Source organism: Lolium rigidum, chromosome 4 (assembly GCF_022539505.1).
Source record: "Lolium rigidum isolate FL_2022 chromosome 4, APGP_CSIRO_Lrig_0.1, whole genome shotgun sequence".
Lineage (NCBI taxonomy): Eukaryota > Viridiplantae > Streptophyta > Magnoliopsida > Poales > Poaceae > Lolium > Lolium rigidum.
This window is the reverse complement of record NC_061511.1, coordinates 177,525,495-177,541,149: the sequence shown is the minus strand read 5'-3', so window position 1 is coordinate 177,541,149 and position 15,655 is coordinate 177,525,495. Positions and strand designations below refer to the sequence as shown.

The following is a 15,655-nucleotide window of genomic DNA, read 5'->3' as shown; positions in this document are numbered from 1 at the left end:
CTTTCAAAAACCCCTATTTACAAAAAAGTGAAACATATAATGTTGAAGCGAACAATGTCTCCGAGAAACATAGTCCAGGTAGGAAACAAACTAGTAACTTTTCTTCTCAAGAAAATAAAACTAGGTCTCTGTTTGAGCAAAATCAATTTTTTTTTAAACCGAGGCAAAAGCTTTGCTTTACTTCATTAATTAAGGAGAGTTCACAAACATAAGCCAAAGAAGACTGAAAGAAAAAAAACAAATACAAATACAACTACTCTCGTAGCATGGCGTAGCTCAAATGTTTAGCCCCGGCGATTGCCCAATTTGCTGCTTCATTTTTTTTTATCTTCCTGATGATGAAGGTAGGCATGTAGCTAATATTTCTAAAAATCCGGCTGTTGCGTTTCCCCAAACATCTCAAGATACAAACATGGCGAGCGTGGCCATTGCTCTTCTTCTAGAGACATGAGCGTTGTCGAGTGAGAACCACCAGTCATCGATAGAAATCATTTACAATACCTTTTCCCAGGCTTTCTTTTACTGAACTCTTGCTCTTGCCATGGCTCGCAGAAGGTCTGCATCTCTTTCAAACAAAATTTCTAATTTCAAAAATCAAAAGGCAGCAGTGCAAAACTCTTGCTCTTGAGTCTTGCCGCGCCAAAGAGAAGATCTGATTCCTTATTTCACCAGAGGGGGGGGAAACATGATTAGACTTTCGCTAGAGATGGTCTACGATGGTAGTACTATAGTAAGTAGCAGACAGCAGTTCTGGAGCTGTTGATTCATGAGACTTTTTGGTACCGGTAGCTGTAATAATCCACTCCCCATGTGTGAAACTTGGGGATATGATGCAGTACCGACTGTGCAAAAATGATTATTTCAGGAGAGCAAAAGCCTAGTTTTTGATGCATAATAAGAAATCAGGGGTCAAGACAGTTAGCGTGTCTAGAAAACTCAGGACGGTTTGTGCCATGGAATATTTAAATGGATCGATTGATGAAGGTCACTTACAAGGTATCATTGTTGTGCGTGAACGAAATCGCAAGTACTCCCATTATTTTTCCGTAGGAATCTGTAACTGGTAAATTAGGTACCTCTACGCGACTTGGTACATGATTTGGTGGTTGCATAGACAAGGCTGTTACACAGGTTGGTTACGATGATTGCTTCCAACAATAGTCAGTCAGTCAGGCTAACCTCCATGGTTTCTGTTCCCGGCTAGCTGTGCCCGATCGACCGAACCCCCTCGTTCCTAACCCAGCATATCGCATCGTAGCTGAGCTGTACATGGCTGAAATGGGATACGCTGATTCAGTTTCAGAGTACGCGTCACTTTCTGCAGAGATAGAGAATACAGTTCGGAGTATCCGTGAACAGGGCTAGTGGAGAAGTGGCGCCAGCAAAACCATGCCACATATAACTGCCGAACCCGTGATTTCGCATATTTTAAATACTTCTGCGCCCGTGAAATGAAGTGATCGCCCGCCATTCCTCCCATGATTTCTTCCTATAGCCATGTGACCCCTTACACTACAAAAAGCACGTCGGGTGCAACAACCATCGATGGCTATGGCGTCGCGTCGCCCTGCAGTCTGCCTATAAATAACCCAGGCAATATGATACTCCCAGGACACCAAAACATAGTTCAAACCTCCAGCCTGGTCAGTGTACCGGTACTACTGCTCTCGAGCTTGAAGAAGCATAGTCGTGTAGTGGTGCCTCGTAGTTGAGATGGCTAATCTGTCGTCTGACAAGGCCGTTATTGCACTTGTTGCATTCTCCTCCCTTCTCGTCTCCTACGCCGCCGCCGGCCGGCCGGGGAACTTCAGTGCTTCCGACTTCACCGCCGACCCTAACTGGGAGGCCGCCAGGGCCACCTGGTACGGCGCACCAACCGGCGCCGGCCCTATGGACGACGGTAATTATACGTCTATGTATATGCGGCGTTGCCATTCTGTCGGCGATCGTTTATTTGACAGTGTATTTGCGGTGGTGATGTGCAGGCGGCGCGTGTGGGTTCAAGAACACCGACCAGTACCCCTTCTCCTCCATGACGTCCTGCGGCAATGAACCCATTTTCAAGGACGGCAAGGGATGCGGCTCCTGCTACCAGGTAGCTAGCGACACTAGGTGGACTGTGCAGAGGCGTTGCTGGTGGAAAATGTAGTGTTGGTGCGACATGCTTTTTGACTGTTTGTTTTTGATTTATGCAGATACGATGCACCAACGACCCTGCCTGCTCCGGCAACCCGGAGACGGTGGTGATCACGGACATGAACTACTACCCGGTGGCCAAGTACCACTTCGACCTCAGCGGCACGGCCTTCGGCGCCATGGCCAAGCCCGGCCTCAACGACAAGCTCCGCCACTCCGGCATCATCGACATCCAGTTCAAGAGGTCGGTCACATGCACCGCAACCACATCGATCATTCCTTGCACACGAACTTCCTACATCACCTGGCCCTACCTGAACAGAATCATATAAACCCACTACTTTTACACAGCAAAACTTTAGCATCAACGACCGGTTTAACTGGGACCCAAATAGATTCGCGCGAAAATGCTCGAATTTTTCAGTACCGTCACTTCATTCACACACTGTCGTCGCCCAGGCAGCTGGGTTACACTAAAACAACTGGATTGCTGGCTGACGCTGATTAATCATGCAGAGTGCCGTGTGAGTTCCCCGGCCTGAAGGTGACCTTCCACGTCGAGCAGGGCTCCAACGCCGTCTACTTCGCGGTCCTGGTGGAGTACGAGGACGGCGACGGCGACGTGGTGCAGGTGGACCTCATGGAGGCCAACGCCGGGAGCTGGACGCCGATGAGGGAGTCGTGGGGATCCATCTGGCGCCTCGACTCCGGCCACCGCCTCCAGGCGCCCTTCTCCATGCGCATCACCAACGAGTCCGGCAAGCAGCTTGTCGCCGACAAGATCATCCCGGCCAACTGGGCCCCCAGCGCCTCCTACCGCTCCATCGTTCAGTACAGCTGAAGATGAACTGATCATTTGGAACCGTCGGCTAGATTTGGTATTGTACTATCGTGGTTTGTTTGCATGCATGGAGACTGAGGATTAGGTGGGACGTCCGCTGTCGGGTGTCATGTAGGCGTCGTCGATCATGCATGTGTGTTTTGATATGTCTGTGGACTGTGGGATATGGTGGAGAGGCACTTTTGCATGTGCATGCTCTCCCGCGCCCACTTTCATTGTAAGCATATCATCATAAATTATTACAGTTTGTGTGTACCTACCGGTTGATTTGTGTTTCTACTTCTACCTTTGTATTTTTTTTTTTGACAAATCTAACTCTTTTGGCAAAACTAATGCCTCATCTGACCGCGGCGAAACTAATTCAAAATCTAACCCGAGGTTTGGTGTCAAGTAGGTTGAAGCCAAAATTGTGTACGTATATGTGGACTTAAAGAAAAGAAAAAAACACCACAGAAACGCAGTGATGCCGGTGCCAAGTGCAATGGCTCCGAACTCCCGACATTGCCCCCCTTCTATTACCTTCTATCATCAAATTTGCATGTCCGCGCAAGATCACAGCAATTGCACCTCTGGGATAAGAGGAAGCCCCAACACCCTCCCGCCGCCTCCCCCAACCTAGCCCCAACACCCTCCTCCCCCCCGCCGCCGCCACCGGTGGAGCCGCCGGGCAAAGCCCCGGTGGTGTGGCGGCGGTGGGGGACCCTCTCCGGCTGCCGTGCAGCGGCTCGGCCTGGTTTTCATCTAGGTTCTCGGGATACGTCGTCGTGATGGTGGAGGCGGCGTCGCGTCGGAATAAGAGGGCTGGAGCTCGACCCCCATCTTGGCAAGGCCACTTGTGGTAGCGCCGGCGAGCTGCTGGCCAGGTATCCTCCCAGATCTGTGGATCTGGGGAGGGTGGTCTCCCTGGGTGCGGTCGATCTTCGACCCCGCCACGGGTTTGTGGAGTATGTTTGGGAGTCAGAGGAGTGTTGTTGCTGTTGTCTTCCCCTTGGCCGGCCGTGGTGGCGACGGAGAGGAAGACGATGGCACCACCGTCCTCCTTTTCAGGGTCGTGTGTGCTCTTCTGGTGGTCTGCGGCTGCAGCGTCTTGCAGCCCCCTCCGGCCAGCCTTGTTGGCGAGGGGTGGAGGCGGCTTGACGTGTCGACGCCTAAACCTGCCCGATGGTGGAGCGTTCTACTGGTGGCTTGGGTCTACTGCTCGGGGATCTTCATCTGGAGGTACTGTTGGCTCTTCCCCATCTCCTATCCGCCCGATGGTCTGGAAAAGATTATTAGCTCTCACCCTCCGGGGTGGGCACTCCTTCGGTGTTCAAAGTCCAGTGTGGCGACGGTGACGGCGGTGATTCGATGGTGTTGGAAGATGCGCTGCCTCTGGCTCCGCTCTCTGTACTTGTTTGGTGATGACGAGGACGATGGGATTGATTGTGGTCTGGAAGTATGGTGTGAGGTCATTCTTGCAAAAGTCAGGGATCATATTGTATTTTCCTTTATTTTTGGAGTCGTTTGTAATCGGTTTCGCCAATGAATTCCATCAGTTATTATCTCCAAAAAAAAAAAAGTTGCACCTCTGGGATCTGATCCCGACTTTCTAACCAACGTAAGGCCATGGTGCAAAGTCGACTTCCGAATCGAACGGCTAACATTTGGATGTTGAGAAAGGTAGCTGAATTGATTAGCATGAAGTGGCCCCCCGCTGACTTAGAATGTGCTGCATACTTTTGCGCAATTTTAAATGGAGTAAAAGTTGCAACGATTCGAGGACCAAGAGTCCAAGACTGCGTAACCAAATCTCCGTAAGTTTCGTTCTGCATTGATCTGTGTCTTTTCTTTTGTCGATCGACAGTACTCGATCTGTTCCGTTAGATTTGATGATCTTGGAAAGATCGGTACACCATAATTCCTGCAAACGACCGAAAGCACGCAGACGGCTGGGTACTTCATGGCTACCGATCGACTAGTGCGTCTATCCAACGCAAAGGGCGCTAAATCCTCAAGCACATGCCTTTCTCTTTCAGAAGCTCTCTCTTTCAGTATAGTAACCACTAACCAACTCTATAACCGCCAGTCTTAGCTAGCTAATGATAGTGAATGATTCATTACTTTTTACATGAGAGCCGGCCTAAAAGTTCAACTAGCTACGTTAAAAATAAGCAAGAATATAGTTGACCTAGCTAGCTAGAGTTCCCGCTGGATCGTCGCCGTAAATACTGGCGCTGATCTCTCTCAGTTGCACCGGCTGCCCCAAATCCAGGGAAATCAACAAGAGAACATGTGAGAGTGTAAGTGTGTCACACCAAAGGTTACTAACATGACACCATCCTAAAACAGTTTTCCCAAACAAACCAACGACTAGTTCTTCTAGGTAAACGCTTCGTGGACGTAATTGCACATGGTGTACCGAAGGCCTGTGACCTCCCCAAATCCATAGAGGATGAACGGCGATATTAACCTTGATGACATTTTCAACAGTCTTTTGGTCGAAAGGACATCTTTCTCCATCAAGTACCCCGGGCTTCTTATCTAGGTTTGGTGCCTAAGGAGAGCGGACTTTCCATATTTAGAAGATACCAACTTAATTAGAATGGTAAATTCGTTACGGCGGCGGGCCGCACCGCTCTTGTCAAGTCCGTGCTTGACTCACAATCCACCTATCACTTGACTCCTTTAGTTGTGCCTTCTCGCTCCATGCACAACATTAAGAAACTCTAGCGGGCTCTCTTATGAGCGGCCGCCGACAAGGTTGCCAGTGGTCAATGCAAGGTGAATTGGGACACGGTGTGTAGACCGAAAAATCTTTGGGTTCTGGGGGTGCTCAACACCGTTTTTTCCGCAAGAGCACTTCGTTTTAGATGGCCATGTCTAGAGTGGAAAGATCTGGAGAAGATTTGAGTCGGTTTGGGCAACCCTTGCAATGAGACAGATATGTACCTCTTCTGTGTCGCCACCACCATTACCTTGGGGAATGGAGAAAAGGCTGACGTGGGCATTACCCGTCGGGTAACTGTTATTGCCCTATCCCGTACGGCCCAACTGGAGGCCCATGAAGACACCCGATGGCAAGGTGGGCCGCTACGTCGGTGCCGAAGAAGATTCCTTGAGGAACAAGATGAAGAAGCAAAGGATGCAAGGAAAGTCTAGAACTAGGGTCCTTTGTAACCTAGTCGTACCCGGACAGATCTCTCGAGACATGGCCCCCTATATAAGGGCCAGGAGAGGGGCTGCCGAGGGACACACGCAATCTTAGCAACTTTAGCCATCAGAAGTCTAGAGCTAGGGATTCATAGCACTTAGCCTCTCGACGAGATCACAGCCGAAACCTTCGGCACCCCATTGTAACCCGATATTTTCATAATCAAGATCAGACATGCAGGACGTAAGGGTTTTACCTCATCGAGGGCTCCGAACCTGGGTAAATCGCTTTCCCCGCTTGTTTGATAACCGATGTCTCGTGTCAGCCTACAGGATTCCATCTACCCTAAGCCACAAACGGAGGGCATTGCCGAGGAGTACCCTCGACAATTGGCGCCGTCTGTGGGAAATCTGTTGGCACAAGGCAGGTCATCGGCAGTTCCAGTTACGTCTGCAGTGTTCATGCTAGAGTCACCAACGCCATCAGATCCAAGAGATTCAGTTCGTTGCGGATCTTTCGAGTTCGTATCGCACGCCGAGGCATCGCATCCGATCTCCGCAGAATCACGCAGCAACATGGATACTACTTTCGGTGGTGTTCACTTCATCATCGATTCCAGAGGATTTCTTCGCCTCCCTAGTTCAAACACGTCAAGTCCAAGAACTTCGGTTCCAGATGATACCACGCCAGCAACAGCTTCGGCAGTCCTGCCTAGGAGTACGGGAGGGGGCAGCCGAGGCAGTTTTGGCGCCATAGAGGAGCAAAGGAAAAGACGAAAGGACTCACGCCGCAAAGAAGAGGAGAAGATTGCGACTCGCCCCAGACAGTACGAACGAGGATATCACAACGTGCAGCCAAGCAAAAATCGTCTTCGCACACCTTACCTATCGGCTACAGAGCAACTTGAAACACCATGTTATCTGCATTCTTACATCGACCCAAAGGATAACCTCGTAAAATCCAGCCATCTGCTCAAAAACTGTCGACAGTTCCTCGAAATTCGGCAGCTCTGCGACGATCTTAGGGCCGAAGCCGCAGCAAGGGCTTACTCGATGGAAAGGAGAGCGGCACCCTACGATTATCCACCGAACCATACATACCGAAGGAGGAGACAAGTACGTGCTAGCCGAAGTATTTCCGGAGTCTCGCGGACAGGTCAACATGATCCATAAAACCAGTTTTTCAAAAAGAGAAGTCAAGAAGTTTTCACGGGAAGTGAAGTATGCAGAAGTCGCTATGGTCGACGCACCCGAATATATCGACTGGTCGGATCAAAGTATATCCTTCAGCAATGCGGATCACCCGAAGGAAGTTCCAAGGCCTGGTCACGCTGCCCTGGTCCTCGAAGCGCAGATCGGAGGATACAACATGAGCAAGGTATTCATGGATGGAGGGAGCGGTCTGAACCTGTTGTTCGCCAGTACAATGAAAGCAATGGGTCTAACAGTTGACATGCTAAGGGAATCTGACACAGGATTCCACGGCATCATCTCAACCCGACCCGCTTACTCCCTTGGTAAAATATCCCTGGATGTAGTTTTCGGCACACCCAACAACTTCAGAAAGGAGAAAATTGAATTCGAAGTGGTCGATTGGGAATCTCAATATCACGCCATCCTAGGCAGACCAGCGTTTGCTAAATTCATGGCAGTACCTCATTACGCGTATCTGAAGTTGAAGATGCCAGACAATAATGGGACAACAATAAACATTCACGGAAGCTTCTCCCGTTCAGACAGCTGTGACAGGGATTTCCAGAAGATCGCTTCAAAGTTCGGGGTTAAGGAAGAGCTTAACGCACTCGACGCTATTACAGACCACACGAAGCCACCAGCCGACAATCGGAGCGCAAGATCCGATGAATTTGACGTCGCAAAGGAAGCAAAGAAGCAACAAGTGCACCCTTCGGACCCGAAGAAGACAGTCAATACTTCGGCAGATCTTACTGTCGCATATGAAAGTGCGCTCATAGAGTTCCTCCGTGAGCGCTGTGAAATATTTGCATGGGAACCATCCGACATGCCAGGTATTCCCAGGGAACTCGCTAAGAACGCCCTCAATGTTGACCCAAAAGCTAAACCTGTACCGCAGACGATGCGCCGGTTTTCAGAGCCGAAGAGAAAAGCAATCGGTGAAGAAACTAGTCGGCTCCGCAAGGCTGGATTCATTCGGGAGCTTAAAGAAGCCGAGTGGGTATCCAACTCAGTCATGGTGCCAAAGAAAGATACAACAGCTCTTCGCATGTGTATCGATTACACAAGTCTCAATAAGCATTGCCCTAAGGACCACTTCCCGCTGCCTCGCATTGACCAGATAGTCGATTCTACAGCAGGATGTGACCGTCTCTCTTTTCTCGATGCATACTCCGGGTATAACCAGATCAAGCTCAAGAAAGAGGACCAAGAGTTAACCGCGTTCATCACCCCGCACGGCATTTTCTGCTACAACGTTATGACTTTCGGGTTGAAAAACGTAGGAGCGACTTATCACCGGTGTATGCAAGCCTGTCTTGGAGAGAAAATCGGAAGGAATATCGAGGTCTACATCGATGATATCGTGGTCAAGACCAAGCAGGCCGCCACCCTTATCGAAGATCTGCAAGAAACATTCGACAATCTCGACAGGTACAAAATCAAGCTAAACCCGAAGAAAATTTTCTTCGGGGTGCCGGGAGGACAAGTACTCGGGTACTTCATCTCAGCCAGAGGGATAGAGGCCAAGCCCTTGAAGATCAAAGCTATTCTCGATATGGAGCCGCCAAAGAATTTGCACCAAGTACAGCAGTTGGCAGGACGGCTAGCAGCGCTCAGCAGATTCATCGCAAAGCTAGGAGGGAAAGCCTTGCCCTTCTATAGTTTGATGAAGAAGTCAGAAAAGTTCGAGTGGACAAACGAGGCGCAGGAATCTTTCAATAACCTAAAGAAGATCTTATCGACATCACCAGTACTTGTAACCCCGCGAGAAAAGGAAACATTGCTCATGTACATAGCAGCAACGGTGCAAGTCTTTAGCAGCGTCCTAGTTGTTGAACGAGAGGAGGCAGGAAGAGTTCATGGTGTGCAACGACTCGTTTACTACCTCAGTGAAGTACTCACGCCAGCGAAACAGAGATATCCTCATCACCAGAAGTTGGCATACGCGGTATGGAGAACAGCTCGTAAACTGCGCCATTATTTCATGGAGCACCCGATTATTGTGGTAAGCGAAGCACCATTGAAGAATATACTCACCAACCCAGAAGCTACGGGTCGAGTATCTCAATGGGCCATCGAGATAGCACCACACGACATAACCTACGTCAATCGGATAACAATCAAATCTCAAGTTCTCCCAGATTTCGTGGCAGACTGGATCCAGTCGCAAACTCCGGCAGCACCCGACATGTCTGGCTCATGGACAATGTACTTTGATGGATCGAAGCGGAGCACAGGCGCAGGCACGGGAGTTATACTGATATCACCACAAGGAGACAAGATGAAGTATACCCTGCGCATGAACTTCCCCCTGCCGACAAATAACGAAGCGGAATATGAAGCACTATTGCATGGAATGAGGATGGCAAAAGCATGTGGAGCAACACGCCTGGAAATTAACGGAGACTCGAATCTGGTGGTGTAGCAGTCGATGAACTTATGCGACGCAGTCAGCGATAATATGATTGCATACCGTCAATTATACCAGAATATGGAAGCCAAATTTGAAGGGTGCGAACTCAAACACATCGGCAGAGCTAGCAATGAGGAAGCAGATGCCCTAGCAAACATTGGATCCATGTGCTCCCCTATTCCAGATGGAGTATTCTATGAAGTTATTGCTCAGCGATCAATCAAGGAGAAAGCATCGGCACCTCCGAAATTGTCGGCTGACGACTGATGTCTACGTTCCCCCTCCTTTCCTGTAGACAGTGTTGGGCCTCCAAGAGCAGAGGTTTGTAGAACAGCAGCAAGTTTCCCTTAAGTGGATACCCAAGGTTTATCGAACTCAGGGAGGAAGAGGTCAAAGATATCCCTCTCATGCAACCCCGCAACCACAAAGCAAGAAGTCTCTTGTGTCCCCAACACACCAAATAGGTGCACTAGTTCGGCGAAGAGATAGTGAAATACAGGTGGTATAAATAAGTATGAGCAGTAGCAACGGTGCCGAGAAAAGTGCTTGGCGTGTAGTTGATGGTGGTGGTATTGCGAGCAGTAGTAACGCTTGATAGAAACAGTAACAAGCAGTAGTAACTCAGCAGTATTTAGGAACAAGGCCTAGGGATTACACTTTCACTAGTGGACACTCTCAACATTGATCACATAACAGAATAGATAAATGCATACTCTACACTTTTGTTGGATGATGAACACATTGCGTAGGATTACACGAACCCTCAATGCCGGAGTTAACAAGCTCCACAATAATGCTCATGTTTAAGTAACCTTTAGTGTAAGATAGATCAACGCTACTAAACCAAGTACTAGCATAGCATGCACACTCGTCACCTTCATGCATATGTAGGAGGAATAGATCACATCAATATTATCATAGCAATAGTTAACTTCATAATCTACAAGAGATCATAATCATAGCATAAACCAAGTACTAACACGGTGCACGCACCTGTCACCTTTGCACACATGCGGGAGGAATAAACTACTTTAATAACAAATCACTAGAGTAGCACATGGATAAATTGTGATACAACATGCTGCAATCTTAAAGAGATATAAATAAGCACCTCACTATGCCATTCAATGAGTAAGTATTCAGTGAAATCTAGCCTAAGAGACCCACACGGTGCACACACTTGTCACCTTTACACACGTGGGACGAGGAGTCTCAGGAGATCACATAAGTAAAACTCACTTGACTAGCATAATGACATCTAGATTACAAGCATCATCATATGAATCTCAATCATGTAAGGCAGCTCATGAGATTATTGTATTGAACTACATAGGAGAGAGATGAACCACATAGCTACCGGTACAGCCCCGAGCCTCGATGGAGAACTACTCCCTCCTCATGGGAGCAGCAGCGGTGATGAAGATGGCGGTGGAGATGGCAGCGGTGTCGATGGAGAAGCCTTCCGGGGGCACTTCCCCGCTCCGGCGGGGTGCCGGAGCAGAGATCCTGTCCCCCGGATCTTGGCTTCGCGATGGCGGCGGCTCGGCAGGTTTCGTGGGTTTCGTCAATTGGTGTCGGGTTTTCTGATCCAGGGGCTTCTTATAGGCGAAGAGGCGGCGCAGGAGGGCTGACAGGGGGCCACACCATAGGGCGGCGCGCCCCCTCGGCCGCGCCGGCCTAGGGTTTGGTGGCCCTGTGGCCCCCTCTCGGTCCTTCCGGGTGTTCTGGATGCTTCCGATGAAAATAGGAACTTTGGCGTTGATTTCGTCCGATTCCGAGAATATTTCGTTACTAGGATTTCGAAACCAAAAACAGCGAGAAAACAGGAACCGGCACTTCGGCATCTTGTTAATAGGTTAGTTCCGAGAAAATGCACGAATATGACATAAAGTGTGCATAAAACATATAGATAACATCAATAATGTGGCATGGAACACAAGAAATTATCGATACGTTGGAGACGTATCAGCATCCCTAAGCTTAGTTCTGCTCGTCCGGAGCAGGTAAAACGATAACAAAGATAATTTCTGGAGTGACATGCCATCATAAACTTGATCATACTATTTGTAAAGCATATGTAGTGAATGCAGCGATCAAAACAATGTGTATGACATGAGTAAACAAGTGAATCATAAAGCAAAGACTTTTCATGAATAGTACTTCAAGACAAGCATCAATAAGTCTTGCATAAGAGTTAACTCATAAGGTAATAATTCAAAGTAAAGGTATTGAAGCAACACAAAAGAAGATTAAGTTTCAGCGGTTGCTTTCAACTTGTAACATGTATATCTCATGGATAATGTCAACATAGAGTAATATAATAAGTGCAATAAGCAAGTATGTAGGAATCAATGCACAGTTCACACAAGTGTTTGCTTCTTGAGGTGGAGAGAAATAGGTGAACTGACTCAACATTGAAAGTAAAAGAATGGTCCTCCATAGAGGAAAAGCATCGATTGCTATATTTGTGCTAGAGCTTTTATTTTGAAAACATGAAACAATTTTGTCAACGGTAGTAATAAAGCATATGCATCATGTAAATTATATCTTATAAGTTGCAAGCCTCATGCATAGTGTACTAATAGTGCCCGCACCTTGTCCTAATTAGCTTGGACTACCTGGATTATCACCGCAATACATATGCTTTAACCAAGTATCACAAAGGGGTACCTCTATGCCGCTCTGTACAAAGGTCTAAGGAGAAAGCTCGCATTTGGATTTCTCGCTTTTGATTATTCTCAACTTAGACATCCATACCGGGACAACATAGACAACGAGATAATGGACTCCTCTTTTAATGCTTTAAGCATTCAACAACAATTAATTCTTTTCTCATTAGAGATTTGAGGATATTTGTCCAAAACTGAAACTTCCACCATGGAACATGGCTTTAGTTAGCGGCCCAATGTTCTTCTCTCACAATATGCATGCTCAAACCATTCAACTCGGTGTAGATCGCCCTTACTTCGGACAAGACGAACATGCATAGCAACTCACATGAAATTCAACAATGAGTTGATGGCGTTCCCGAGTAAACATGGTTATCGCACAACAAGCAACTTAATAAGAGATAAAGTGCATAATTACATATTCAATACCACAATAGTTTTTAAGCTATTTGTCCCATGAGCTATATATTGCAAAGGTGAATGATGGAATTTTAAAGGTAGCACTCAAGCAATTTACTTTGGAATGGCGGGAAAATACCATGTAGTATAGGTAGGTATGGTGGACACAAATGGCATAGTGGTTGGCTCAAGTATTTTGGATGCATGAGAAGTATTCCCTCTCGATACAAGGTTTAGGCTAGCAAGGTTGTTTGAAGCAAACAAAAGGATGAACTAGTACAGCAAAACTCACATAAAAGACATATTACAAGTATTATAAGACTATACATCGTCTTCCTTGTTGTTCAAACACCTTACTAGAAATTATCTAGACCTTAGAGAGACCAATTATGCAAACCAAATTTTAGCATGCTCTATGTATTTCTTCACTAATGGGTGCAAAGTATATGATGCAAGAGCTTAAACATGAGCACAACAATTGCCAAGTATCACATTACCCAAGACATTTATAGCAATTACTACATGTATCATTTTCCAATTCCAACCATATAACAATTTAACGAAGAGGAAACTTCGCCATGAATATTATGAGCTAAGAACACATGTGTTCATTTGAACCAGCGGAGCGTGTCTCTCTCCAACACAAGCATGATGTAATCCAATTTATTCAAACACAAACAAAAACAAAAGCAAACAAACAGACGCTCCAAGAAAAAGCACATAAGATGTGATGGAATAAAAATATAGTTTCAGGGAGGAACCCGATAATGTTGTCGATGAAGAAGGGGATGCCTTGGGCATCCCCAAGCTTAGACGCTTGAGTCTTCTTGATATATGCAGGGGTGAACCACCGGGTGCATCCCCAAGCTTAGAGCTTTCACTCTCCTTGATCGTAGTATATCATCCTCCTCTCTTGACCCTTGAAAACTTCCTCCACACCAAACTCGAAACAACTCATTAGAGGGTTAGTGGACAATAAAAATTAACATGTTCAGAGGTGACACAATCATTCTTAACACTTCTGGACATTGCATAATGCTACTGGACATTAATGGATCAAAGAAATTCATCCAACATAGCAAAAGAGGCAATGCGAAATAAAAGGCAGAATCTGTCAAAACAGAACAGTCCGTAAAGATGGATTTTATTAGGCCACCAGACTTGCTCAAATGAAAATGCTCAAATTGAATGAAAGTTGCGTACATATCTGAGGATCATGCACGTAAATTGGCATAATTTTCTGAGCTTCCTGCAGGGCAGTGGGCTCAGATTCGTGACAGCAAAGAAATCTGGAACTGCGCAGTAATCCAAATCTAGTACTTACTTTTCTATCAAAGACTTTACTTGGCACAACAAAACTCAAAACTAAGATAAGGAGAGGTTGCTACAGTAGTAAACAACTTCCAAGACACAAATATAAAACAAAGTACTGTAGCAAAATAGCACATGGGTTATCTCCCAAGAAGTTCTTTCTTTTAGCCATTAAGATGGGCTCAGCAGTTTTAATGATGCACTCGCAAGAAATAGTATGTGAAGCAAAAGAGAGCATCAAGAGGCAAATTAAAAACACATTTAAGTCTAACATGCTTCCTATGCATAGGAATCTTGTAAATAAACAAGTTCATGAGGAGCAAAGTAACAAGCATAGGAAGATAAAACAAGTATAGCTTCAAAAATTTCAGCACATAGAGAGGCATTTTAGTAACATGAAAATTTCTACAACCATATTTTCCTCTCTCATAATAACTTTCAGTAGCATCATGAGCAAACTCAACAATATAACTATCACATAAAGCATTCTTATCATGAGTCTCATGCATAAAATTATTACTCTCCACATAAGCATAATCAATTTTATTAGTAGTAGCGGGAGCAAATTCAACAAAGTAGCTATCATTATTATTCTCATCAAGTGTAGGAGGCATAGTATAATCACAACAAAATTTACTCTCAGCAGTAAGTGGCATCAAAAGACCACTATCATTATAATCATCAGAAATAGGAGGCAAAGTATCATCAAAGAAAATTTTCTCCTCAATGCTTGGGGGACTAAAAATATCATGCAAACCAGCTTCCCCAAGCTTAGAACTTTCTATATTATTGTCAACAATGGTGTTCAAAGCGTTCATACTAATATTACTACCAGCATGCAAAGAAGATTTCATAGGTTTTTTAATTTTCGCATCAAACAATCCATGTTTTAAATCAGGAAATAGAATAAGAAGCTCACTCTTGTACATTATGCCAAACTAGTGTAAACAAGAAACAACAAGATGCAATTGCAGGATCTAAAGGAAATAGCTTTGAGCACACACACAACGGCGCCGAGAAAAATACTTTACCCGAGACCGTAGTATGAGAGCCTTTTACCTTTCCTCCCCGACAACGGCGCCGTGAAAAGTGCTTGATGTCTACGTTCCCCTCCTTTCCTGTAGACAGTGTTGGGCCTCCAAGAGCAGAGGTTTGTAGAACAGCAGCAAGTTTCCCTTAAGTGGATACCCAAGGTTTATCGAACTCGGGGAGGAAGAGGTCAAAGATATCCCTCTCATGCAACCCCGCAACCACAAAGCAAGAAGTCTCTTGTGTCCCCAACACACCAAATAGGTGCACTAGTTCGGCGAAGAGATAGTGAAATACAGGTGGTATAAATAAGTATGAGCAGTAGCAACGGTGCCGTAAAAGTGCTTGGCGTGTAGTTGATGGTGGTGGTATTGCAGACAGTAAGTAACGCATGAGTAAAACAGTAGAACAAGCAGTAGTAACTCAGCAGTATTTAGGAACAAGGCCTAGGGATTACACTTTCACTAGTGGACACTCTCAACATTGATCACATAACAGAATAGATAAATGCATACTCTACACTTTTGTTGGATG

General features: G+C 46.3%; 1 protein-coding gene across 1 annotated transcript; it reads left to right on the top strand.

Annotated features, from left to right (window-relative positions):
• The first annotated feature begins 1,631 nt into the window (after window positions 1-1,631).
• LOC124706426 (expansin-B3-like) lies at window positions 1,632-3,151 on the top strand. Its single transcript, XM_047238091.1, has 4 exons — window positions 1,632-1,900; window positions 1,986-2,095; window positions 2,196-2,380; window positions 2,653-3,151. Exons 1-4 carry the CDS (start codon window positions 1,714-1,716, stop codon window positions 2,975-2,977), a joined length of 807 nt encoding a protein of 268 aa, XP_047094047.1. The 5' UTR covers window positions 1,632-1,713; the 3' UTR covers window positions 2,978-3,151.
• The last annotated feature ends 12,504 nt before the right edge of the window (window positions 3,152-15,655 follow it).